Below are 24665 nucleotides of genomic sequence, written 5' to 3'. Positions count from 1 at the left end.
AAATATTATCCTTAGTCGAAGGAAATTCTATATCTAATGCTTTGTCATTATGATGTGTTGTCTATTCTTTATAACATGCATGCTTGACTATTTATGCTAAGGCAACAATGATATTGCTCTTTCATGAAAAAAAAAAATCTGTCACAATTTTTCCACTTCCAATTGTTTCCCATCTGAGGTAAAGTAATTGATGGGAGTATCCAAGAGAATATCCTTCTGGTCGATTTCAATATCAATGTATTCTATGTTGGCTTCTAGTTGAGTTTGCATACATCTTTACTTGTTTTGCTTATGATTTTATGTTTCCTCTTGACCATAAAAATTGTTGATCACTGCATCCTGCTTCCATGCTTGATATGTTCAGTGGATCACTACACATTTTCATAATTTCATGCTACAATCTTATATTGGTTTGTATACAAGGTGGTGGAAATGGAAGCTTGTCTGCAAGAAATCAATAATGCAATACCAGGTCGTGAAGTACTTTGTTCTCTTGCGGAGAAGTTCAGGTTTTTATTACCATGTGATTTTGTTGCTTTCTCTAAGAGATTTCACATTTTAGCGCTGGAAATACTTAGTATTGCCACAATGGCATTAGAAATGGATAAGGTAACATGTTGCCTATTGTTGTAGTGCGTCAGCCGAGAGAGCTGGGAAGATTATTGTGCAACCAAAGCAGGTTTGTCATTTTTTGGTTATATCTCTGAAGTATGACTCCAGATTGATTAGAGAAGGGGAAAGTTCAGAAATTTTTACGTTCTTCTGCGTAATTTTATTACAGGTATGGAATTGGTTCCAAAACAGAAGGTATGCACAAAGGGCAAAATTGATTAAGTCTCCTGTGAAGCTGAGTATTTCACCTATGCCTCGAGATGATTCGGGTCAAGTGAGAAATGTTACTCAATCTTTACCTGCTCCTTCAGGTAGTGATAAGTTTAATAGGATTTATCTCTGTTATATGCTACAAGGCCTTTGGATTTAATATTTTTTTGGGGGGGGGGGGGTTCTTAGGTCAACCATTCCTATTTGATAAATGTAATTGCTTCTGTTGTGCCTAAAATCTTTTCATTTTGATTGATTGAGTTGATCTTTACTTGGTTATCATCTAATGTGGCTAGTTACTGCTCCAAGGAAAAATTGTGTCACCATTAGACTGCTAATAGTGTAAATTTGATGAAATAGTAATGTTGATCTTAGTATAACAAAGTTGACGGAATTGCAGGCAATGTCCTCTATATAGAGAAATAATACCATGGTCAAGCCGGAATGTAAGGTTCTTAAATCCTACTGTAGGTTTTGTTTAAAAGATGATAATCTGAACCTGGAAAAGGGGAAATGACCAGTTAGTTGTTTTTGAAGACGGGGTTTTAAATCCAATGGTTATTTGTTCTGGAAGATTGATTGTATAGAGAAGGAACCTTGTTCCTTCACTCTCTTTCATCACAAAACATTCTCTCTCCGACTTGTTTCAAACAGTTCCAGATATGTCCATGCAACCCCATTGCTCAATTACCACAACAACAACTCGGCCTTATCCCAACTAAATGGGGCTGGCTACATTTTTGGCCTTCAATTAGCTCTATTCGAGGTCATACTTGATACAAGGCCTAAGCTATGCATGTCTTTCCTCACCGCTTCTCATAAGGTTATTTTAGGTCTGCCCCGGGCTCTTTTAGTTCTTTCAATCTGAATCAAATCACTCCTCCATACTGGAGCATCCAAAGGTCTCCTTTGAACATGGCCAGCCCCATTGCTCAATTATCTTCATTTTTATTGCCAGTGATGTTTGAATTAGAATGCACTGAACCCCATCTTTCACATAAGCATAAAATGTTGGGGTTTGGTGTGTCTTGTATTCTATGGTCCATATATTTATTATTGGGCTTGTATTTGTAATTGGGTCGGGTTTGGGTCCATTACATTAAGGGGGTAAAATTGTAATCATAGTTGTCACGGCTTCTAGGCGAACCAAGGCGCTAGAGAGGGTTCAAACTCAAGGTGACACCATTCATGCGAGAAAGGTGTCCGCCTAGGCGACCAAGTTGGTCAAGGCGTTTGGATGCCTAGGCGACGCTTTGTCGATGCCTTGACAACTATGATTGTAATTGTGTGGGGTTAGGGTTTTAGGGTTTCCTCTATATTGTATCTGTGAGGAAAACCCTAAATACAAGCAAGAGAGATCATATTGTGAGGTGGAGAGTGGTGTAGAGATATTTTTTTTTCTAGTATAGTGAAATATCTCTGGTTATCTCGGGTGGATGTAGGCATTTGTGCTGAACCATGTTAAATTCCTCGTGTTGTGTGAGATTGCTTGGTTTCTTCCTTGTGGTTGCACATTCGTCCCCGACAGAAAAGGGTGGGGTTGTAAAATGCAAGAAAAACCAATGGAACTCATTGTGTAGGGGTTGCTGTGCACAGTAGAGGTTTCCGATTCTGTCGTTTACGTGCGCCTTTCCCATATTAAGATTTTGGAACTCTAACCCTGGATCATAGTTGTCAAGGCAGCGTGCTGTAGATCAAAACATGAAGAAGAAAAGACCAAAACACTGTTCACGTGAACAGTGTCACAACCCCATATTTTCCTTGGTGGGAATATTACTAGGAGATCCTGTGGGGCCCAAGACCAGATTGCATGGAGGCTTTATGAGAAGAGTCAATTTTGTGTATGCTTGAGGAATTTAGGAGTTCAGTTTTGTTTCTATTTTAGAATTATTCTCTTGGATGTTTTGTGGTGTATATTAAGCAACCTTAGCTCTGTTTAATTTCTAATTTCAGATTTAGAAAGTAGGCTTAAGTTTCTATTTTAAGTTTGTTTCCTTTTCTTGTAAGTTTCTAATTTCCTCTAACTTGTAAGGCAAGCAATAGCTGCCTATAAATATGTATGAGCTCTTAGGAGCCCCCTAACGATTTGAATAGATGAATGAAGTTGCTTTTGTGCAATGTTAAGTCCTGGTGAGAGGATGAAGGGCTGAGAGAGCCGAAACCCCTATCCCCTTCTATCTTCTTCCTTCTACTTCAGTTGATCCCCTGCTGTTACTATTGCTGTGAGAGTGCAAACCACTGCTGCAGTTACATCTGTGAAGACTTAAAAAGCATAAAAAACAAGAAGAAGTCCTGCTGTTGCTGTTCTGAGACAAAGAAGGCCACTTCCTACACCTGCGGCTGCATCAGTTCCTAGTCTCTGCTGCTGTAACTTCTGGCCTTCATATTTCTGCAGTCATTGGTCAGACCTGACTGGAATTTTTAGAGGTTTCTTATTTCTGCCAGACCTTCCTTCGATCCCAGTTTGACACCAAACTGCTGGCTGGTTTACTTAGTATACTTTACCTTCTATTTTGGTGTTTACCTTCTAATTCTGATTTGCTTCTATTATTGATAATCTGCTGCAACTATTATCGATCCTACTGTAGAGTGGTTCTTAGTTGAACCCCTTCTACAATATGGCACCTAGGCGTCCAGGCCCCCCCCTGCAATGCCTTGGATCGCCTGTTTACCAGATTACCAGAGACATGCTTTGACATATCCATATTAAGATCTTGTGATTGTGCAAGGGTTGCTGTGAACAGCAGTGGTTGCTGATCCTGTCATTTAAGCGAGCCCTTCATTTAGATTTTGGAACTTAAACCTGAGGATACCAGGGGCATGTATTGACACACTGACCCACAATTTTTTACTCTGGATGAGTGTGGTTGACCATTTAATTGAGTGCAAGGGTTTTGAATATCAATGCAAACGTCGGATTGAAGGGGGGGGGTTTCCACTTTGAAATTGCTCCCATCGATCAAGATGGAAGGTTTTGTCCATCAAGGGTGTTGCTTTTGGAATTCATGCACTTGAGGGAACTTGCCAATGGAGTTTCAGATGAAGGGGCTCAAGTGCAGATAAAATGTAACTGTCTTAAGGAGCACTTTTTGTTCTAACTGTAGATCTTATTTCCCAGTCGTCTTTGACCATCGGATTTAAAATAAGATAGTGGAACGAACCTGGAAGCAATTCATTTACTCTGAGAGGTCGTGGGGTGGCTCTACAAATAAAACAGATATTGGAAGAGTAAATATTTGCCTGCGAAAACCATCTTATTGGATTGAAAAAAATTCGGCGATTTCATAAAGGGTAAAATAAAGGGACTAAGAGGTTGAAAACTTTCTATTACATATCCGTTGCAACCAGTATTTGTGTGTTTCCACTTGAATTGTACGAGAAGAAATTCTCATATACAAAATTTGCCAATTGCTTTTGTTTTTCCCCCTGGGTTAAAGTCACAACTCTTGAGTGGAACCTACGGGACCTAAGTCTATGGACTTGAATTAGAGTTGTTGTTGGGCTAATGCCAGCTTTGGTGCAACAGGCATTGCGCCACTGTTTGCTTTTAATTTATCGTTAGGGATTGGGAATTTGGGATTAATTAAATTCACAATTAATTGCGAGATAGTAGAGCTAACTAGATTTGCAGTCTGGTGGACAGGTTAGATGGGTGACATTATTTATTTAAAAAAAAATTGGAGCGGGGAGTGTTTTGCTATGGAGACAGACAGAAAATGGAAGATGTAAGCCAAGTGACAACATGTAAGAACATTCTGATTTAGTATATAGTAATGGGGACCGCCGGCATGACACCTTTTATGGACAACTTGGATCCTACCAGTACAGTGGGACCCATTTGATACGGGGTGAGTCCAGTGTATAGGTGAGATGTATTGGCACTGCCTATCTAACATCATGTGCATTTGCTGATCGATTGCTTTGTGGAATTCAAAGGCATTCTAGAACCATATTTAGCTAGTAGTTGGCATAGCGCAACAGTAGAATGCGTAATACTATTCTGTTGGGGTGGAGGTACTATTTACCTTTGCAAATCTGTGATTTAATATGGATGCAATTTTTTGTATTTATTTAGTAGTTGTTGACTAAGCTAGGAGAAAACCTATGTTCTCATGGGTTAATGCAAGGGAATTTGTTTTCTACATGTGAAATCACTGTCAAGGTTTTGGAGATTGGGATCCGGTATCAGATTGGCCCTGACTGATTCTAGTCCGGATCAGATCCAGATTGTCCGATTCTGATCTTTAACTAAAATGAGCTAGGATTGCCTCTCTGGTCCAAAATTTGTTTGGGTTACTAATGCGCAGTCCCTTATTGCTTGAGCAAATGGTACTCTCCCAGGTTTCTGCTAATGCTCTTTGCTCATTTTCTTGCCACTTTGTTGGTGATCCACTGATCCTTGAATCTTCGTCTTTATAACAAAATTTTCTGCATACTAGTGATGCAGGTACACTCTCTTGGACCAACCCAAACCCAGTTGTGTATCCAGATGGAGATGAACCGGGTCCAGATTGAGTTTTTGGAATTTAGTAGAATTTTAGGAATTTATTTTATTTGGGGAAATAATGTCTTTTAGTTTTTTTTTTTTCTCTTTATTTTAGAAGTTAGCTACGTAGGATATTTGGTTTCCAAATTGTTCTTAGTTTCCTAGTTAGAAAGTTGGTCTTTATTTGTACGAGTCTTTTTATTTCTCTTTATATATGGTGTAACTCCCCATTGTTGAATAGATTGAAAAAGATGAATCGAAATCGAGTTTGGTTGTGCCTGCACGGCGTGTGGTATTTGTGCACTCTTCTCCCCCCCCTTCTTCTTCCAGGTTTCCCTCTTGTCGTAACCGGCCCTCCACCAAATTGTATCAGAGACGAAGGATCCCCATCTCCTTCCCTGTCCATCTCTCATCTCATTCTCCTTCCCTAATCTTCCTTCCATTACTGTTCTGCGATCAGCACCAGTGAAAAAAAAAATACACGTTTGACTCCAACGACCACCCCTCCCCATTCCCCCATCTTGGCAAAAACCAACCCACCCACCTTCCCTTTCCCTTCTTCCACACTGTAACAGTGAACCCCCCAAAAAAAAAAATCGCCTCTGTTTAAAACAGAGCAACCGAATCAACATCCCACCCCTGTGATTCCCATCGACAAACAAATCCCATCCCTTTTGATTCCCTTAGCAGAACCCCAACCTGAGAGAGAGAGAGAGAGAGAGGCTGTGCATACCTGTTTCAGAGCTCCAACCGCGACACCGTCCTTGGGTTTCCGCCATGCCCTGAAGGTCTCCTAGTCTGTTTCAAACACTGCAACCGCTGGCCTCCTGGATTCTCTGCGGCAGTGATGATATCACCGCCATCTTCGAAGTGGTAGTTCCTGATCCTTGTCGAAGTTGAAGTCCCGCCTCTGGTTGTGCTGATGTCCTACATTTTCTCCGATATTTCTGCCATCCTTCTCTTCCGGGCTCTGCTGCTTGACCATTGATAGGAGATACAGTTACGTCTTCTGTGGCTATGGCCCTTCAAAACGATAAGTCTATTCTATTGTAACCCTCACTCGAAACTTTCCTTTTCTGGTTTTCCCCCACCCTTTTCACGTCTCCCTTTCCATTGTAACTTTTATTTTCTGTTTTCTTCCAATAGTGCCCCTGCCCCACTATATCTCATTTAAAACTCTTATTCTCATGTTCTTCCAAGTATACCCCTTCCTCTCACGGTTCTTTATGTTTCCTATTTTTTTAGTTACCCATAATACCCTTGTCTTTCTCTCTTATCACCTCATCCCCTTTAATTTATTTTGTTCCCACTAGGTCCCTAGTCTTTAATTTGTATTACCCTTCATATCCATTCTTTGGTTTGCCTTCGTAACCCTTTAAGGTTCCTTTAATTACTAACCTGGCCATGGACCCTTTTGTGTTCAAATTTAGAGTGTGTTTGCCAATGGAAAGCTTGTTATGTTGTTTATTGATGCAGGGCAAAGCCATAATTTTGTCTCACAATCTGTGGTAGAGATGTTATCAAAGAACGACCAGATCATTATTCACTTTGAAGATTATTATTCGTTGAATTCTCCGTTTCTTATTATTGTGATAGTGCTCATTGTGAAGTGTTTAATTCTCCTCGGCGTGTTAGTAAATTGGGTCGTGAATGGCTAGAAGAACGAAAAGGCATCATTGATCGTGATGGAAACTTGTGCACTCTACAGCCTTTTCACATGCCCTAGACATTCATTCTTCATGGTTTAGTTGATGATGTTTGTTCCAAGCCAAAAGAGGCAGCACCAGTGGTACAGCCTCAACCATGCAAATAGTGGAAACGGAAAATGAGTAGATCATGGATCAAGTAACGACGGATTCCAGTGTAGTGAAAGCTATTCCACATCATGAGTTTGTTCTTCCCCACGATTTTCCAGTCATGGATGCACCCCCAAAGCTTCATATTTTGGATTTTTTTCAAGTTGCAGATAATGGAACCCATAGCCCCCGCTCTTGAGATTTTATTTCTGCCATTCTACAAAACTCCCCACCTGGGGAATTGATGCAAATACACTACCTTGGACCGACCCAAACCCAGTTGAGTATCCAGATGGAGATGAACCGGGTCTAGATTGAGTTTTTGGAATTTAGTAGCATTTTAGGAATTTATGTTATTTGGGGAAATAATTTCTTTTAGTTTATTTTATTCTTTTTATTTTAGAAGTTAGCTATGTAGGATATTTGGTTTCCCAATTATTCTTAGTTTCCTAGTTAGAGAGTTAAGTCTTTTTTTTAGGATTCTTTTTATTTCTCTTTATATATGGTGAAACTCCCCATCGTTGAATAGATTGAAAAAGATGAATTGAAATCGGGTTTGGTTGTGCCTGCGTGGAGTGTGGTGTTTATGCACTCTTCTCCCCCCCCTCCTTCTTATGCGTTCTCTCCCCTGCAACTCTGATTTCTTCCAGGTTTCCCTCTTCTCCTAACTGGCGCTCCACCAAGTAGAGGATTAGGTTGGAATATTTGCATTAACAACCCTTCTTTGTATAGGCCCATACATGGTTTGACAAGTTTTTGTTCATATTTTGTTCGTTTTAGCGGCTTATGCTTGGTCCTGCATTCAAACGAGGAGGGAGGGGGTGGGAGAAATTGATCTATTCGAAAATTCTCTCTCTGTGCCATCTTTTGTATGGGTGTTTTGTGAACCATATTCTGCGTTCCTTCCCCAACCCTCTCAACTAATTATCCGGTATACGCTGAATCTCCCCAGTTAGTCTTTATTTTTAGAAGTTTTTTTTTTTTATTTCTCTTTATATGTGGTGTAACTCCCCATCGTTGAATAGATTGAAAAAGATGAATTGAAATCGAGTTTAGTTGTGCCTGCATGGTGTATGGTGTTTGTGCACTCTTCTCCCCCCCCCCCCCTTTCTTCTTATGCATTCTCTCCCCTGCAACTCTGATTTCTTCCAGGTTTCCCTCTTCTCCTAATCGGCCCTCCACCAAGTAGAGGATCAGGTTGGAATATTTGCATTAACAACCCTTCTTTGTATAGGCCCATACATGGTTTAACAAGTTTTTGTTCGTTTTGGCTGGTTTATGCTTGGTCCTGCATTTAAATGAAGAGGGAGGGGGTGGGAGAAATTGATCTATTCGAATATTCTCTCTCTCTCTCTCTCTGTGCCATCTTTTGTATGGGTGTTTTGTGAACCATATTCTGCTTTTCTCAATGTAGCCTACACTTTTGTTTTCTGAGCACAAACTTTTGTCTTAAGAAGGGAATCTTGATTGACTGTGAGTTTTCATTATTTCTATTACTACTGTTATTGTTTCAACTGATTTCCTGTCCTCAGTCCTTATTGGCCTGATTTCCTCACTTCAGTTTTGCCATACCTATTTTATTTGTAATTCTTGGTTATCATTCACATGCATAGAGACAGGCCTCAGAGGGTCTATAAAGGTTTAAAGTGAGAGGTTCATTTTGCCTCTTGTGCATGACTTGAATCCATCGTTCCATCTTTAAGATGGAAATCTTGATTGATGCTTTGATGTGAGTTTTTCATTATTTCAATTCTTTGTATTTTTCAACTGATTCACTGCCCTTGCTGTCAAATTTCCTAATTCGAAGTGTTCAATGTATCTTATTTGTTCTTCTTGGTTACATTCCCTAATACACAGGGAAGACCTTTGAGATTGTCTGAAGGATCAAAGTGAGGATTTTTTTGCCCATAGGCTTATTATCTATGGCAAAAAGTTTCCTAGGCTGTGTATGTAATTCAGGCTGTTGGATATATAGGGAATGGCCTGGATAGGCCATGTGTCAAAATTTTCACTCAAATTCAGTCATATACCACATGTCTTCCCACATATGTGCATGCATCTTGTCATGGTCCCATAACCCTCTTGGTTATCCAGAATTTTTCAAATGCTTTGTTTTGCCAATGGATCACATTTGGGCTGACACTGGCTCATATGACCTGCGACATGTTAGATCTTAGTGTTTGTCAAGAAGATTCCTTCCTAGATGGCGGTCTAGGAAATACAGGTCCATTATCTGTGTTTCTGTGTTATAGTGTTAGTACAGCCATACAGTGTACCTTTTCCATGAAAATATTTGATAAGAGATTCATATTCAACCTTCCAAAAATTGGCTGCTTTGAACATTTTCCGGGCGATGTCCTATTCTTATTGTATATGTGTGGGTAAGACATTTCAGTGTGTCTTCGATTCTCTGCCAGGGTTTCTCTCAAAATCTAGGAATACCATTTATTGGGAAGACATTTCAATGTGTCTTCATTGGTTGCAAGTGAAAGAGACAGGCTCTTGTACAATGTGTGGGCCAGATTTTACATCTTGTGGGTGTCAGCAACTAGGTTACTAGGCCAATCTATGTTAAATCACTGCTTCTTGTTTGCTCATTTATTCTGCAATCTGCATTATTATATTATTACTTTCTCTTTGTTTTTTTCTAAGCCATGAATCATACACAACTCTATTCCCCTTTATTTCTGTACTTTTTCTTTTGAATCTTATCTTCATTGTTGAAGGGATTGCCTTTTCTGAATGATCCTGACCATGGTCATCATCTGGCAATATAGTTTATTCTAATATCACTTGGTCCTGCAATTTCTAATTTCAGCAAGGAGTGCTTTTGATAATAGTTCTCAGATGGAGTTTGAAGCCAAATCAGCAAGGGATGGAGCATGGTTAGTTATTTTTGCCATCAAGGTGTTAATTCTGATGCTATGACTGACAACATTGTCAGTAGTTTTTTCTTTTATATATACTGGGCCCTCCTAGGCTTTCTTCACTATCTGCCACATCATGGCCCCACCCTTGTACTGCCATGCGGCAGATAGTGAAGTGTATTACTTCATTAGGCATAACGAAGTGTAACTTTTCCATAGGATCCTCCTAGGCTTCACAATCTGCCACGTGACCCACCTATGTACTGTCATGTGGCAGATAGTGAATCATAATACTACATTATGCATAGTGAAGTTCAGTTTTTCCTGTATTCTTTCCTGATTCTTTGTTCCATTTCTCAGGTATGATGTTGCAAACTTTATTTCTCATAGAATGTTTGAGACAGGTGACCCGGTAATTTTGAGAGCTCATTTCGCATCTCTTTATAGTTTGCCAATTGATTACCAGTAGTGTTTTTTTTTACTCCCTACGAAGGGACAACAATTGACTGCCAGTAGTTGATATTGTTTGTTTTCAGTTATTTTATGAGTTTCTTGTCCTTTTATCTTATAAATTGTGTTTTTTTTTTCATTGGGTATTGATTAGTTAGGTATTGGCAGTATCTGGGATCTAGGGATGCAGGCCTGTTAGAAATGGTTTGGGTGCCCTAATGTTTTTTAATTGATTTCACTACAACATGATCAGGACCCACTGTCAGATGCACGCTACTTAAAGGTCAATTAGACAAAATTCACTTGAATTGATAATTCCAACCTTCAGTTTCATTGTGTTTCTATTTGAAATAGTCTGAATTTTAGTGTAGTCATAAAAGCTTTGAAGAATTTTATGGAAATCATATTGTGAAAAACCATCAGATCAAGCTGATTATTTGTTCCTATTGTCTTTTGGATTAGATGGAACCCAGCCTACTGCATGTCATGATCTTCTGAACCTAAGACGTGAGGTAGGATTAGGGCCCCAAACCAACTTTATAAGCCCTGGGGCTCTGGATACAAGATGCTTCACCTGGTTAGGCTTCTTGGAGTTTATGCAGTAGCACTTCCGTGGATTGGCGCAAACCCATTTGGAAGCCCTAGAGGCCTAGACTGAGACGAGCCAGGTCCAAATCTGGTTTTGGTCCAGTAGGATATTATTTAGGCATTAATTTGGGTTGATATTGTAATCTTTTACTTTGGTAGGAGATAAATCCGTAGGAGTCCTGTTTTAGTGTCAGTTTCCTAGTTAAGTTTATTCCTTTTTTAGAATGTTTTTATCTTTATTGTTGGTTTTTCGGATCAAGCGCTTACTGCTACACTAAAACCAATTGGTGGTAGTGAGGGTGTAACTTTATTTCCTTATGGCGGGCGGTTAGTCCCGAAATCATGAGGAGCAAGGTTTTAGGTTTCAGTTTCGCCCTTGGTTTCACCAGACCACGAAACCGAGTTCTGCCATGAGATCTCGGCAAGTTGGTGTATTTTTTTCTGTCTTGACTCGATGGTGGGTTTCGGTGGCCATATCGCCAAGACAGGTCCTGAAACTTGACATCCACTCTATTTTAGGTCTTCTAAAAACAATGGAAACATTAGTTTTTTCAAATTCAAACCCAAAAATGGTACTTTGACTTCAGACCCTAGGTTGGTAGTCTATGGCGTAGGTGAGCTCTACCCAAGGCTATTCCAGACAATATTTAGAACACATAATTAGAGTAGAGGTGTAAAACAACTTAATAAGCATTGGGAATTAAAAAACATCAATCCATAAATCATTATGCACTAGGCATCATATTCATAATCATACAGGGTGATGGTTTGACAATTTGTTAATAATTGTTGGAAACTTGGAAAGGGACAGATTAAACAAATGCAAGTGTAAGTATGTAACAAGTCCTACCATTTGAGATTAGCTAGTATTTAAACGAGTGTCGGGCCGGATCATCAAAATGACTATGTTGTTATTGTCGAATCAAGCTCTGCTCTTCTTTTATCTAAAACTATTCTTCAGATGCAATGCAGCTCCCTCTCTTGATGTTGAAGCTTCAATCTAGAATCTCCAAGCTTTAATCTTCAGTTGAGGTGAGATTTGCCAAAAAATAGCCCCGAAACCCTCACCTCCAAGTGTTTCTCCTTCACAGCAGAGCGAGAGAGGCGAGATTTCGACCTCGAGAGGGTGCCTTTTTATAGCTTGGTATGGTCTCGAGTCGAACCGAGATTGAGATATACCACAAGATCTTGACGAGATACTGAGATCTTGCACAAATCCTGGATCGCTTATCGTCTCGTCTCATGACTTCACAAAACTGAGATATTTTCAAGATCTCGCCGAAATCTTGTACTATGGTAAGGAGATGCTGACATTCTAGGCCCAACAATCCCCTCAGCGTTTGCAGAGTGACGAACTTGTGAGTTGCGACCTTGGCTCTGATACCAATTGTTGGTCTTTCGGATCAATTACCGCTACACTAAAACCAATTAGTGGTAGTGAGGGCAAGGTTTAAAGTATCGGTATCGGGTATCGTATCGGTATTGGGTATCGTATCGGTCGGGTGATTTTAAGAGACGTATCGTATCGTATCGTATCGTATCGTTTCGAAGATACGTATCGAACAATACAAATACACATAGAAATGGTCAAGATACACATAGAAATACACTTTTGGAACAAAAAACAATATAAATAAGCAATATATAATAAGTGTCATGCATAAAACCTAAAATGGTGAATAATGTATTACTAAACAAGTGCATTAAATTGAAATTGTTATAAAAGATGAAGTTTCTCACATGTTGTAATCGTCTATAGCCATGAAGAGTATTGGATGATGCAAAGAATGATGTTGTAGCACTCCTTGATTCGTTTTTAGTTTAAAAGTGTGAAAAACCAAGATTAAATGCAAGATTTTAGACTCTTGGTTGAGAGTTTTCCTTCATTTTTTCGTTAGATTAGGAATTGTATTGAGTCTCTGAGTGAAAATGGCTTTTTTATGGAATGTATCGATGGTATCGGTATGTATCGGTGTGTATCGGTATGTATCGAGACGTATCGGCCGATACGTATCAATACATATCGATACGTATTAAACCATCCACTCAACCCTTTATTGGACGTATCGATGGTATCGTCGTATCGGCCCGTTCGGCCGATACATTTTGATACAATTCGAGACAGTTCATTTAAAAAAGAAGAGACGATCGGTATGTTTCCGTGATCGGTCGATACATTTTGATACAATTCGAGACAGTTCATTTAAAAAAAAGAAGAGACGTATCGGTATGTTTCGTATCGGTATCTACCGATACCGATACGTATCGATCCGTATCGTATCGTATCGGTCAATACTTTAAACCATGAGTGAGGGTACAACTTTATTTCCTTATGTAGGGTGGGCGATTAGTCCCAGAGTCAAGAGGAGACACTGACCTTCTAGCCACAACAATTATATATGCTTGTAACTTATGATTATAATTGTCATGACGTCTAGGTGACCCACGGTGTTGGAGGGAACTTGGACGGTGACTCCTTGGCAACTAGGCCTACGATGGGATTAGAGGGTTGAATTTAAGGGTTATGTCTGAGTGTGCTTGCGTGGTGTGTTACTAGAGTCAAGCAGTGCTCTTGGTTTTCCCCTCCTTTGTCTTCTTACGTCAGGTTACTCCCTCCTTCCTCCCTTTCAATATTTCTTCCGTTTCTTCCCACTCTTCTCCTTTCTTCTTGTATTTTCTTTAATTTGTTCGATACTCTTCTTTCTAGCGGTATGATCCCCGAAGTTGGAGTTTGAACTCCATGTTACCAAATCAGTTGGGATTGAAACTTTGAGGGTTCTTTTGGAAGTTTAGAAATTATGTGAGAGTGAATGGAAGGTTCCCCCCTTCCCGTGAGTGTCCCCCCTACCTGCTTCCGGCCGTCATGGCTGGTAGCTCTGGGGTAGTGTCGTCACCACCCTCCCCCACCACCTCTCCTGCCTCTTCCCTCCCTCTGACCCCCCATCCATTACCTCCTTCTGTCAGTATGTCTTGGAGTTCCCTCTTCGACCAGACCTTGCTCCTTTGAGGAAGGTCGCTCCCTACATTATATTCCCCCGGCATTGTTGGAGATTCCAAGGTGGCCTTCTGCCATTCGGAACTGATGGATTTTGAAGCCTTGAAATGGCGTAATTCCTTGGTGGGACATTTCATAGGCAGTTGCCCTCCCTTCAACGTTGTTAAACTCTCCCTCACTAAGCAATGGAAGTTAGTAGGGTCGATGGAAGCTTACCTACTAGATAACAGTTTCCTTATATTCAAATTCTCCTCTAATGAAGATAAGATTTGTGCCCTTGAAGATGGCCCTTGGTATGTGGGTCGTAAACCCATTCTTCTCCTCCAATGGGACCGCCATATGCAGCTCCACCGCATACCTTTCTATCCCTGTTTGGATCACTCGTCCAGGTCTCCCTCTGCACTTCTGGTGTGAAGAAGGCTTTAACATTGTGTGATCAGTGGTGGGCAAGCCCCTATATTCCCGTGGAAGAAAATGGACCGTCTAGTCTATGCCAAGATCTACGTAGAAATCTCCGCTTCTGATCCTTTGCCATGCTCCATTACGGTTAAGGATGATGAAGGTTTTCCTTCAACCAAGTTGTGGGCTTTTATTGGCCTCCTCCCATATGCAACTCCTGCAAGCTCTTCGGCCACGATACAACGTCCTGCCTTCCTCGTGCGTTAGGCTCCAAGATAACAGCTACTCCTTCATCCATCGCCCTAACAGCAATCCCTCTAGAAACGCATTTTACCCCTTCCAGGCCCCCATCCACCATCGCCATCCCATCTACCTTTGGTTCCCATTCCGCTGACCCTTCATAGCACATTGTCTCCCTCTACCCCCCTCCATCCCAAACTCTAGGAATAATGATCACTCCTTCAGCAGGGGCTGGAGGCGCAGTCAGAATCGGAAAACCCTTAGGCTTTGCGATAAACCAGTTTCTGGGTCTTCCGTTGGACATTCCTCCCTTCCGATGTCCGTCCCTCCCCTTTGTCTGTTGGTCCCATACATTTCTGCTTGGACTTTGCCACCAACAATTTTTGTAGCGCCTTTGTGACCACTGTCGACCAATTTTCCTCTCCCTCCACTGTTCTAGTCTTGAACTGTCCACTCCACTTCCTTAGGGCTGCTCGTCTGATATGTCGCTGCTTCAACCAATCAGGTCCATCTCCCCCTCTGAGGTCCTCCCTGCTTCTCCATCCCTCTCTCCTATGCATATCTCTATTCCTGCCTCGAATCCCACATTCGAGGTAACCTCTACCCTTCCCCCTTTTTACCCCTACCGGTCTAGAACCTTTGTGTGAGGCCAAATCCTCATGCTTGGCCCTTAACACTTTGCCTTTTAACCCCACACATGGGTAATGTATTCCTAGATTCGAATAATCAAACTAGGAACCAAACAAGGATCTTTTCATCAAAGGATAGTTCAGATTAAGGAAAATCTTGATAACAGAAAATCAGATGGTTAGAATGATCCCAAATTCCAAGAGTTTACCAAATAGGGGCTGGAACAATTGCTGAAAATTTGGAATTGATCCAATGGTTAGATCAGCTAATATGGGGGAATCCTAGTGCAATTAGGAAAAGGGCAAAACATTAATTTAACCAGGAAATTCAGAGATCAGAAATTAGGGTTATGTACTTATGTTCAATAATCGAATGTAAATTTAGCCTATAAGAATCAGCAATAACAGATTAGCAGAATAGGTAATAATTGTGACATCAAAAGAACAATATAACAATAAGGGCAGAGTTGGAAATTCACAGCAGGAACAGATCTGCATGTCAGAATTGCACCAAACTGAAATCGAGTTAATGAATTAGGTTCAAGAATATTAGGTCAAAACTTGAGATGATTCTAACGGTTAGATTTGGCTGGGCAGAATTCTAGCGAAAATCACCTTGCATGTGACCTTCTAGAAGGGAAGAAGAATAGTTGTAGGTTTTAGGGTTCTAATGGGAATTTGGGCTGAATCTGATGAAGGATGAAGGCTGTAGAGGATTAGGAGAGAAGGATAATTGCAGAAAATTAAACTAACTTAGTGGATTGAGCACTGGAGAAGGATAGAACCACCTTCAATGGAGATCCTCCCAGCCGTCACGGCATAAGGAGTCGTAGGAGATCCACCTACCCTTTCCACCTTGATAAACCCACAAGGATGTAATACTGTCAAGGAGTAGCAGCAATTATGGCAGCAAGCAAAAGCTTTTTCATTAATCAAATTCGTATTAAATGCTGGCCTCCCTTACAAACTTATATAGAAGACTCAAAAATAGACTTCGACACTAAAAAGGAAAGGCCTAACCCAATCCTTGACCTATTAGCTAACTTAAACTGACTAGGAAACTGAAATAGACTCAAAATAGAGTCCTAATCCAGCCCAACTAAACAACTAAAAGAAAAATTAATAAAATCACTTAAATTGAACCACTGGTTCAAACCAGCTTTGGACCTGTTCAATTTAAAACATTAAAAACATGAAAATAAACTTAGTATAGGGCTAATCCCGTATGCAACTCATGTACTTCGACTTTAGGCCCATAAAAGTGGCCTATTACATAAAAAACCCTTGGGATCAAAGGCCCAGCTTATATATCTCCCAACCCTAGACTTATTTCTAAAGAAATAAGCCCATTTCGATGATGAATCTACATCAATGAGCGTCATCCTTCCCCAAGCACATTTGATCAACCCCTTTCCTAGGCTAGTCCCTTCAATCCCCCAACTGGGTCCATTTCTCAACACTCCCCTTGCGCCCTCGCTCCATCACTCCTGGGCCTCCCATCGCCTCTCCTGACTCACCCCAGCCCAGCCCATTCTCCTACTTTTACTCCTTGCCCTTTGGACCTGGACCTTGGGTTAGCCCACCCAACTACTAACCCATTCTACCTGTTGAAATCCGTGAATATTGGCTTGAGTTAGAGTGACTACAACCGTTCTTTATTTATAATATGAGGTAGGAACATTCTGGAATGGGTACAAGGACAATTTTACCCTATGACAATTTTACCCTTGAACCCATATTACAACACTCCCCCTCAAGTTGGTGCATACATGTCAAAGTGTCAAACATGCCCAACTTGCTAATTACAGAACAAAATAACTTACTACTAATTCCTTTAGTGAGAATATCAGCCAGCTGTTCACTAGACTGAACAAATGGAATACAAATTACTCCTTGCTCCAACTTTTCCTTGATAAAATGTCGGTCAATCTCAACATGTTTGATTTTGTCATGTTGGACTGGATTATGGGCGATACCGATTGCTGACTTGCTGCCACAGTAGAGTCGCATAGGAAGATCAACACTTATACCCAAACCTTGAAGTAGCCCCTTGAGCCAGAGAAGTTCACAGATACCTTGTGCCATAGCTCTAAACTCTGCTTCACCACTGGATCGAGCAATCACTGCTTGTTTCTTGCTTCTTCACGTACTTAAATTACCTCCAATAAAGTAACAATATCCAGATGTTGACTTTCTATCATCAGGAATGCCTGCCCAATCTGCATCATCAGTATAGGCTTCTGTTTGAAGATGATTATGTGGAGAATACAAGATTCCTTTTCCAGGAGATGACTTTCGGTACCTTGGTATTCTGTATGCTGCCTCCAAGTGAGAGGAGTGAGGGTCATGCATGAACTGACTCACGACACTCACTGCAAATGCTATGTCTGGTTAGGGATAGGAGAGATATATCAATCGACCGACTAATCTCTGATAGCTATCCTTATCCACAGGGTCACCTTCCTTACTCTTCAAGTGTGTGTTGGGCTCTAGAGGGGTATTAGCTGGTTTACAACCAAGCATCCCTGTATCACTCAATAGGTCAAGAGTATATTTTCTCTGGGAAAGAGATATACCCTTGGCTGAATAGGCAACCTCGATTCCCAAGAAATACCGTAATCTTCCCAAATCTTTTACTTCAAATTCTGTACCCAGATAAGTCTTCAACTTCTGAATTTCTTATGAATCACTACCAGTGATCACTATGTCATCCACATAGACGATCAAAATTGTGATATGCTGTCCCACCCTTTTAACAAACAATGTGTGATCAGCATTGCTTTGCTTATAGCCATTAGCAATCATGGCTTTATGGAAGCGACCAAACTAGGCCCTTGGTAATTGCTTAAGACCATATAAGGCCTTCTTCAACTTGCATACCTTTCCCTGAGTCTTTGGAGTAGCAAAACCAGGAGGTATCTCCATATAAACATCTTCTTCCAATTCTCCGTGCAAGAAGGCATTCTTGACATCAAGCTGTTGGAGATCCCAACCTTGATTTACAGCACAAGAAATAATGACTCTTACCGTATTCATCTTTGCCACAGGAGCAAAGGTCTCCTGATAGTCGATTCCATGGGTTTGGGTGAACCCTTTCGCAACCAATCTTGCCTTGTATCTCTCTACAGACCCATTTGATTTGTGCTTCACAACAAAGACCCATTTGCAGCCTACGGGTTTCTTTCCTGGTGGAAGAATCACCAAACCCAGGTTTTATTTTTCCCCAGGGTATGCATTTCTTCATTCATTGCTTCTTTCCATTTCTGTTTGGCTATTTGTGCTTCACAACAAAGACCCATTTGCAGCCTACGGGTTTCTTTCTTGGTGGAAGAATCACCAAACCCAGGTTTTATTTTTCCTCAGGGCATGCATTTCTTCATTCATCGCTTCTTTCCATTTCTGTTCGGCTATTGTTTCCTGCCAATTGTTAGGGATAGTAACAGAGGACAATGAAGAAACAAAGGCATGGAATGAAGGAGTTAGAGAGTTATATGACACAAAATTGGAAATTGGGTGGTGTGTACAACTCCGCTTTGATTTTCGAATAGCAATGAGTAAATCAAGACTAGGATTAGGAGTAAGCTTACTAGAGAGATGACTAGGAGTAGGACTTGGAGCAAGTACTAATTGTGCGGGAGCAGTGGTGGTAGTTTCTTTGCGCCAAGTTCCACGAGGAGGGAAATTTGTTCCACGAGAGAAAGTCTTCAATTTTTTTCAATTCTCCAAACTCCCTCTGGACTATAGGCTGCTCACTTTGTCCTTGCTCTTGTTGTTGACTAGTAATCCCATTCTCTAATTCAACAGATACATCCTCTATGGTAGGTACATTTACATCCAGAGGAGCAATCAAAGGTACCTCTTCATTACTTAGAATCTCCCCCTAAAGAGGTACCGGTGGTGCAAAGTAGGCCTCAGACTCCCAAAAAACCACATCCATTGTCACAAACAATTTTCTAGTAGGAGGATGATAGCACTAATACCCCTTCTGGGTAGCTGAATATCCTAGAAAAACACACCAAAGACCTTTGGGGTCGAACTTGCTATGTGCATGGTGATTTCTGGCAAACACCACACATTCAAAAACCTTTGGAGGATCCCAGGAGAATGTCCAAAGGGCAGCAACCAGCTAAGACTCTGGAAGGGAGCCGATTGATGAGATAAGTGGCTACAAGAACCGCATCCCCCTAGAAACGAGGAGGAACAGCCATAGTATACATAAGGGGTGAGCTACCTCCAACAAATGTCGGTTCTTTCGTTTAGCAACTCTATTCTGAGCAGGAGTGTCCACGCAACATGTTTGATGAATAATGCCATGAGATTCCAAATAGGTGCGAAAAGCACCATCCATGTATTCCTTGTCATTGTCAGACCGTAAAATCTTCACCTTGGCATCAAATTGAGTTTGAACCATCTTATGAAATAAGGTGAAACAGGTAAAAACATCACTCTTACTGTGCTTCAAGTAAACTTAAGTAGTGCGACTGTAACAGTCAATAAAGGTGACAAACCACCGGAATCCAGAAGTAGAAACACAGTGCTGGTCCCCACACATCAGAATGTATTAAACTAAAAGGAGTCACACTTCTACTATCAGAAATAGGATAAACATACCGAGTTTGCTTTGCCAAAGTGCAAGCATCACAAGAAAAATTATTGGGATTACATTTTTTGAATAAACTAGGAAATAGAACTGACAAAACACTCCAGGGTAGATGTCCCAAATGGCGATGCCATTTATTTAATTCAAGTAATGCAGAGGTAGAATCAGAAGACGAGGCTTGAGATGTCAATGCTGCCGGCGAACTATTAAGCACGTACAGACCACCAATCACTTTACCACATGCAATCGTACGACCTATTACCAAGTCCTGGAACAAACAATGGTTTGGAAAAAATGTTACTTTGCAGTTTAAGTCCCTAGTTAAACTACTAATGGATAACAAATTAGTAGAAAACTTAGGTACGTGTAACAAAGAGGAAAGGCAAAGAGAAGAAGTGCACTGAACAAATCCCTTAAAGAGACTTATCAGCAACACGAACCTTACTATGACCAAATAAAGGAGAATATTGGAAAAAAAGAGAGGAAGAACCTGTCATATGGTTTGTTGCACCAGAGTCAATGACCCGAGAGTCGGGTATGACCGAGGTGCAATTCCCACCAAATGAAATACCTGTGGAAAGGTTGGTAAAAGGGTCGGAAGGCAGGGAAACAGCCGAAGCAACCAATGAAGGAGATGTGGATGATGAAGAGGTATCCAAACGAGTTATCATGTTCCAGAGATGTTGTAGTTTCCTCCACTACCTGTGAGAGAGATTGGTCAGTAGGCTACTCTTCAGAAGATGCCTGATTTGCACGGGCATTGTTGGAACGATTTGATACACCCTTCCCACGTCCACAGGTATCTGCAGGGAGACCATGGAACTTCCAACAACGTTCCTTGGTATGCCAGTCCTTCCTACAAAAGTCACACTTAATAGGGGGGTGATCACTACCCACACGATCACCACGGGAAGAGTTCCCACGAAAAGTAGACTGGGAGCTAGAGAGGAGAGCAGATCGCTCCTGAGTGACGGGATGAACCATGGCACTACGCCTACTGTCCTCAGCCGCAATAATCGCATAGGCTTGCTCAAGAGTGGGTAGAGGGTCACGATTCAGTACATGTGCCCGGATCTGATCACACTCAATATTTAGACAAGCAAGAAAATCAAAAGACCCGTAAACCATCTTCCCACTTCCGGAACGCAGTGGTGTCAACATCACATCTTGCAGTGAAGGTCCCCCAAAAATCTAATTGCTGCCACATAGTGCACATCTTATTATAGTATTGGGAGAGCGACAACTCCAACTGCTTTGTCGAGTGAATTTTCTGACAGAGTTCATAACATTGGGCGGCATTCCCCACCTGAGAGTAGGTGTCCTTGGTTGTCTTCCAGATCTTGGCAGTCGTATCAAGAAGAAGGTAGCGTTTGGCAATTTCTTGATCCATGGAATTAATCAGATAAGACATGACCAAAAAATTAGAACTCATCCACTTATCTTGTGCAGAACCAGCATCGGTAGGCCTAACCGTTGTTCCGGTGTTATATCCAGAGAGACCATGGGAACCAATAGCAAACAAGCAGGAGCGAGACCACAACAGATAATTGTTGCCATTCAATTTAATGGAGCTGGCTGGAAACGGAAGAAAATCATGTTGTGACCTGCCATCGGGGCTAGAGGAAGCAGTTGTAATCTCGGAATTGTCAGGCATGGTTGTAGGTTAAAAAAAACTCAATCAAAGAATGAGAAAAAAAAAAAAAATCTCAAAACAATCTTTAATAGATGTAGGAAACAGCCTTTGGTGGGAGACAACTCACCACCAAGGGTGGGAGTGGGAGAGGAAAAAATTTTATGTTCCAGGTTCCCGAATGAATATGAGGGAGGAAAAAAATTTTGTCTTAGATTCCCGAATGAATATGAGGTAAGAACATTCTGGAATGGGTACAAGGACAATTTTACCCTTGAACCCATATTATAACACTACCCTCCTTGCTCACCCATCATGATCCCAAGCAATCTCCCTTGTGGTAGTAACAACATCCCGTCCCGTTCTGCTCGGTCTGGTTAGCACCGATCGCCCACCTCTCCCGATCAACATCCAACCTCCGCTTTCAACTCTACCCCCTCTAGGAATACCACCAGCGTCAGCATGGAAAATCTTCCATCCAGGCATCTCCTAGCCCTTGCCTTGAGGTGTCTTTTTGCAAGTCTCCTCCAAATGAATAAGGTGCAGTTTTTGGAATACTAGGGGCCTCAATTCTCCGGCCAAACAGGCAGAAGTTCGTTTCTGCATTAAATCCCAAAAATTAGCCTTTGCCTGCCTCATTGAAACCAGCATAACAGAACCCTACACATTATGGCCTCAATTGGCCCCTCTTGGGCTTTCTATTCAAACTACCTTCACCAACCCAATGGTCGCATTTGGTGCCTATGGGACTCTACCTTAATCCATATTTCAATTCTGTCTTCCACCTCCCAACTTATGCCTCTCAAGGCTACTGATCCTGCTGGGAATTTTTGCTTCCTTTTCACCTCCATTTATGCTGCGAATTGTGTTTCTGAGAGATCCACCCTGTGGACAGACATTCGCAATATTTCCCTCGAGGCTGGATCTCTTCCCTAGGCCATGGGGGAGACTTCAATGTGGTGTGGTTTGCTCATGAAAAACAAAGAGGTAGCCAATTAGATGTCCCCTCTGTTGATGCTCTAAATGAATGCATTGAAGATATTGCCATGGATGATTTGAGATGGTCTGGTCATAAGTTCATCTGCCATAATAAACGTAAATGTGGCTACAGAATTGCTTGTAAGCTTGATAGCCTTTTGGTCAATGATGCCTTGCTTACCTCCTTCCCCTCTTCCCATGCCTCTTTCGATGCCCCTGGTATATATGACCATTGCCCTATCACTGTCCTTATCCAGCCATATATTTCCTTTGGCCCCAAACCGTTCAAGTTCTTTGACATGTGGTCCTCTCACCCTGACCCTGCCTTCCTCTCTATTATCTGTGAGGTATGGGACAAACCAGTGCATGCTCACTCTTCCCCCCTCATTGCCTTCTCCAGAAAGCTGCGGAATGTCAAGACTGCTCTTAAAGTTTGGAACTCCTCTTCTTTTGAGAGTATCTCATCCCTTGTCCCTGATTGTCATGCCAAGCTTTCAGATATCCAGTCCCGACTCCAATCTGATATTCACAACATTTCTCTGGCTTCTGATGAGGATTCTACTTCTTCGGAGTTCCTCTCCCTTCTGGCCCAAGAGTAGAGCTTCTTCCGCCAAAAAACTAGAATTTAGTGGTTTAACCTTGGAGACTCTAACACGGCCTTATTCCACAGGTCTTTGAAGGCTAGAACCAATTTTAACTCCATTTCCAGACTATCTAAGTGATGGTTCCTCCATTTCTTCTGTTGATGGAATCCAATCTGAAGTAGTTAGCTTCTTCTCCAATATTTCAATCCCTCCTCTCCTTCTCTCCCCCCTGTTATCACTGATGGCCTTCTTATTAATTCCATCCCTTCCTCTATGTTTGCTTCTCTGCATTCTATCCCCTCTGAATAGGAAATCCTCTTAGCTATCCTCTCTCACAAAGCAAACCCAGCTCTTGGCCTGGATGACTTTAGTATTAGCTTTTTCTCCTCTTGTTGGGATATCATCAAATCAGACCTTGTCATGGCTATTTGGAGTTTCTTCTTTAACATCAGCCAACTTAAAGGGATCAACTAATCCTTCCTCTTGCTCATTCCCAAGAAAGAAGGTGCCTCCTCTTTATCTAACTTTCGGCCTGTTTCCCTCTGCAAAATTTTATAGAAATTCCTTGCAAATTTCTTGCTAATCGTCTCAAGTTGTTGGTTGATTCCTTTGTTAGTCCCAACCAATCTGCTTTCATTTTTTGTAGAAGCATCTCTGATAACATCCTCCTCTGTAATGAGCTTGTTAGAGGCTTTGATAGGAAATCCCACCCCCTACTACTCATATGAGGATTGACATTCATAAAGCATCTTATTTTAGTAAGTTGGATATGATTTCGGACCTTATCCGGTTCAATGAGGGACCCTCTCCCCTCCCCCCCTCCTCCGCCTCTTGTCTGCCATTTGGGATGCCCTCCCCAGTATCCGTAGAAGGCCTATTGTTTTGTGGTCAGTCTCTTCTTTGGGTATGTTCAGTGCCAAGTCTGCTTGGGATCTTTTCTGGGCTCATGGTTCCATTAAAGCCTTACATAATCTGGTTTGGTTCAAGAGGTATATTCCCCATCACAGCTTCACCATCTGGAGAGTCTTCTCCCGCTGCCTCCCTACGCAGTCCTTCCTCATTGAGCGCTATATTTCCGTCGCCTCGAGCTGCTGCCTCTGAAGATCTTGACCACCTCTTCTTTGACTGCCCATTCTCTTCTTTTGCTTGGAAAGGCATCCTATCCAAGTGCTGGCTCAGTTGAAAAAGGATCTTGCCTTTTGATAGAGAATGGATTTGGGTGGATATGTCCTTTGGAGGGAACTCTTGTTGTGATGCGGTGGGTAGGCTTGCATTTGGTGCAACTATTTATCATATTTGGTTGGAGTGCAACCTTCACAGATGGACCTCCAAGTCTAGATCATTTCAGCAGATTTGGGATTCCATCCTTTTTTATGTAAAAGCCAAGCTAGGTGTGGCACCTTCCCGGTGTGCCGACTTCCCTAGAATTAGGCTGATTGTTGCTTCTTCGGGTCTTCCCCCTTCTTGTCTCAGGCCTTGGCCTTTTCCCCTCTATAAAGGCAGGGCCTTGTTCTTTATTTTGTCTTTGCTTGTTTTGCTCTTCTTTGGTAATGAATTCTTTATTCACCAAAAAAAAAAAAAAAACCCAAAATTTAGGGTTA

At 41.5% G+C, this 24665-nt stretch overlaps 1 protein-coding gene across 3 annotated transcripts in view; it reads left to right on the top strand.

Moving 5' to 3' along the window:
• LOC122646282 (protein SAWADEE HOMEODOMAIN HOMOLOG 2) overlaps positions 1–24665 on the top strand; it is a 54941-nt gene that overhangs the window by 894 nt on the left and 29382 nt on the right. For all 3 annotated transcript variants that reach the window (XM_043839810.1, XM_043839811.1, XM_043839809.1), the window contains 5 exons: positions 424–509; positions 634–679; positions 782–923; positions 9923–9989; positions 10332–10383. In XM_043839810.1, coding sequence (XP_043695745.1) covers positions 424–509; positions 634–679; positions 782–923; positions 9923–9989; positions 10332–10383 — 393 coding nt within the window. The remainder of the gene's footprint in view (positions 1–423; positions 510–633; positions 680–781; positions 924–9922; positions 9990–10331; positions 10384–24665) is intronic.

Source organism: Telopea speciosissima, chromosome 11 (assembly GCF_018873765.1).
Source record: "Telopea speciosissima isolate NSW1024214 ecotype Mountain lineage chromosome 11, Tspe_v1, whole genome shotgun sequence".
In the NCBI taxonomy this organism is placed as follows: Eukaryota; Viridiplantae; Streptophyta; class Magnoliopsida; order Proteales; family Proteaceae; genus Telopea; species Telopea speciosissima.
The sequence above is the reverse complement of the archived record's forward strand: the minus strand, read 5'-3'. Positions and strand labels throughout refer to the sequence as shown.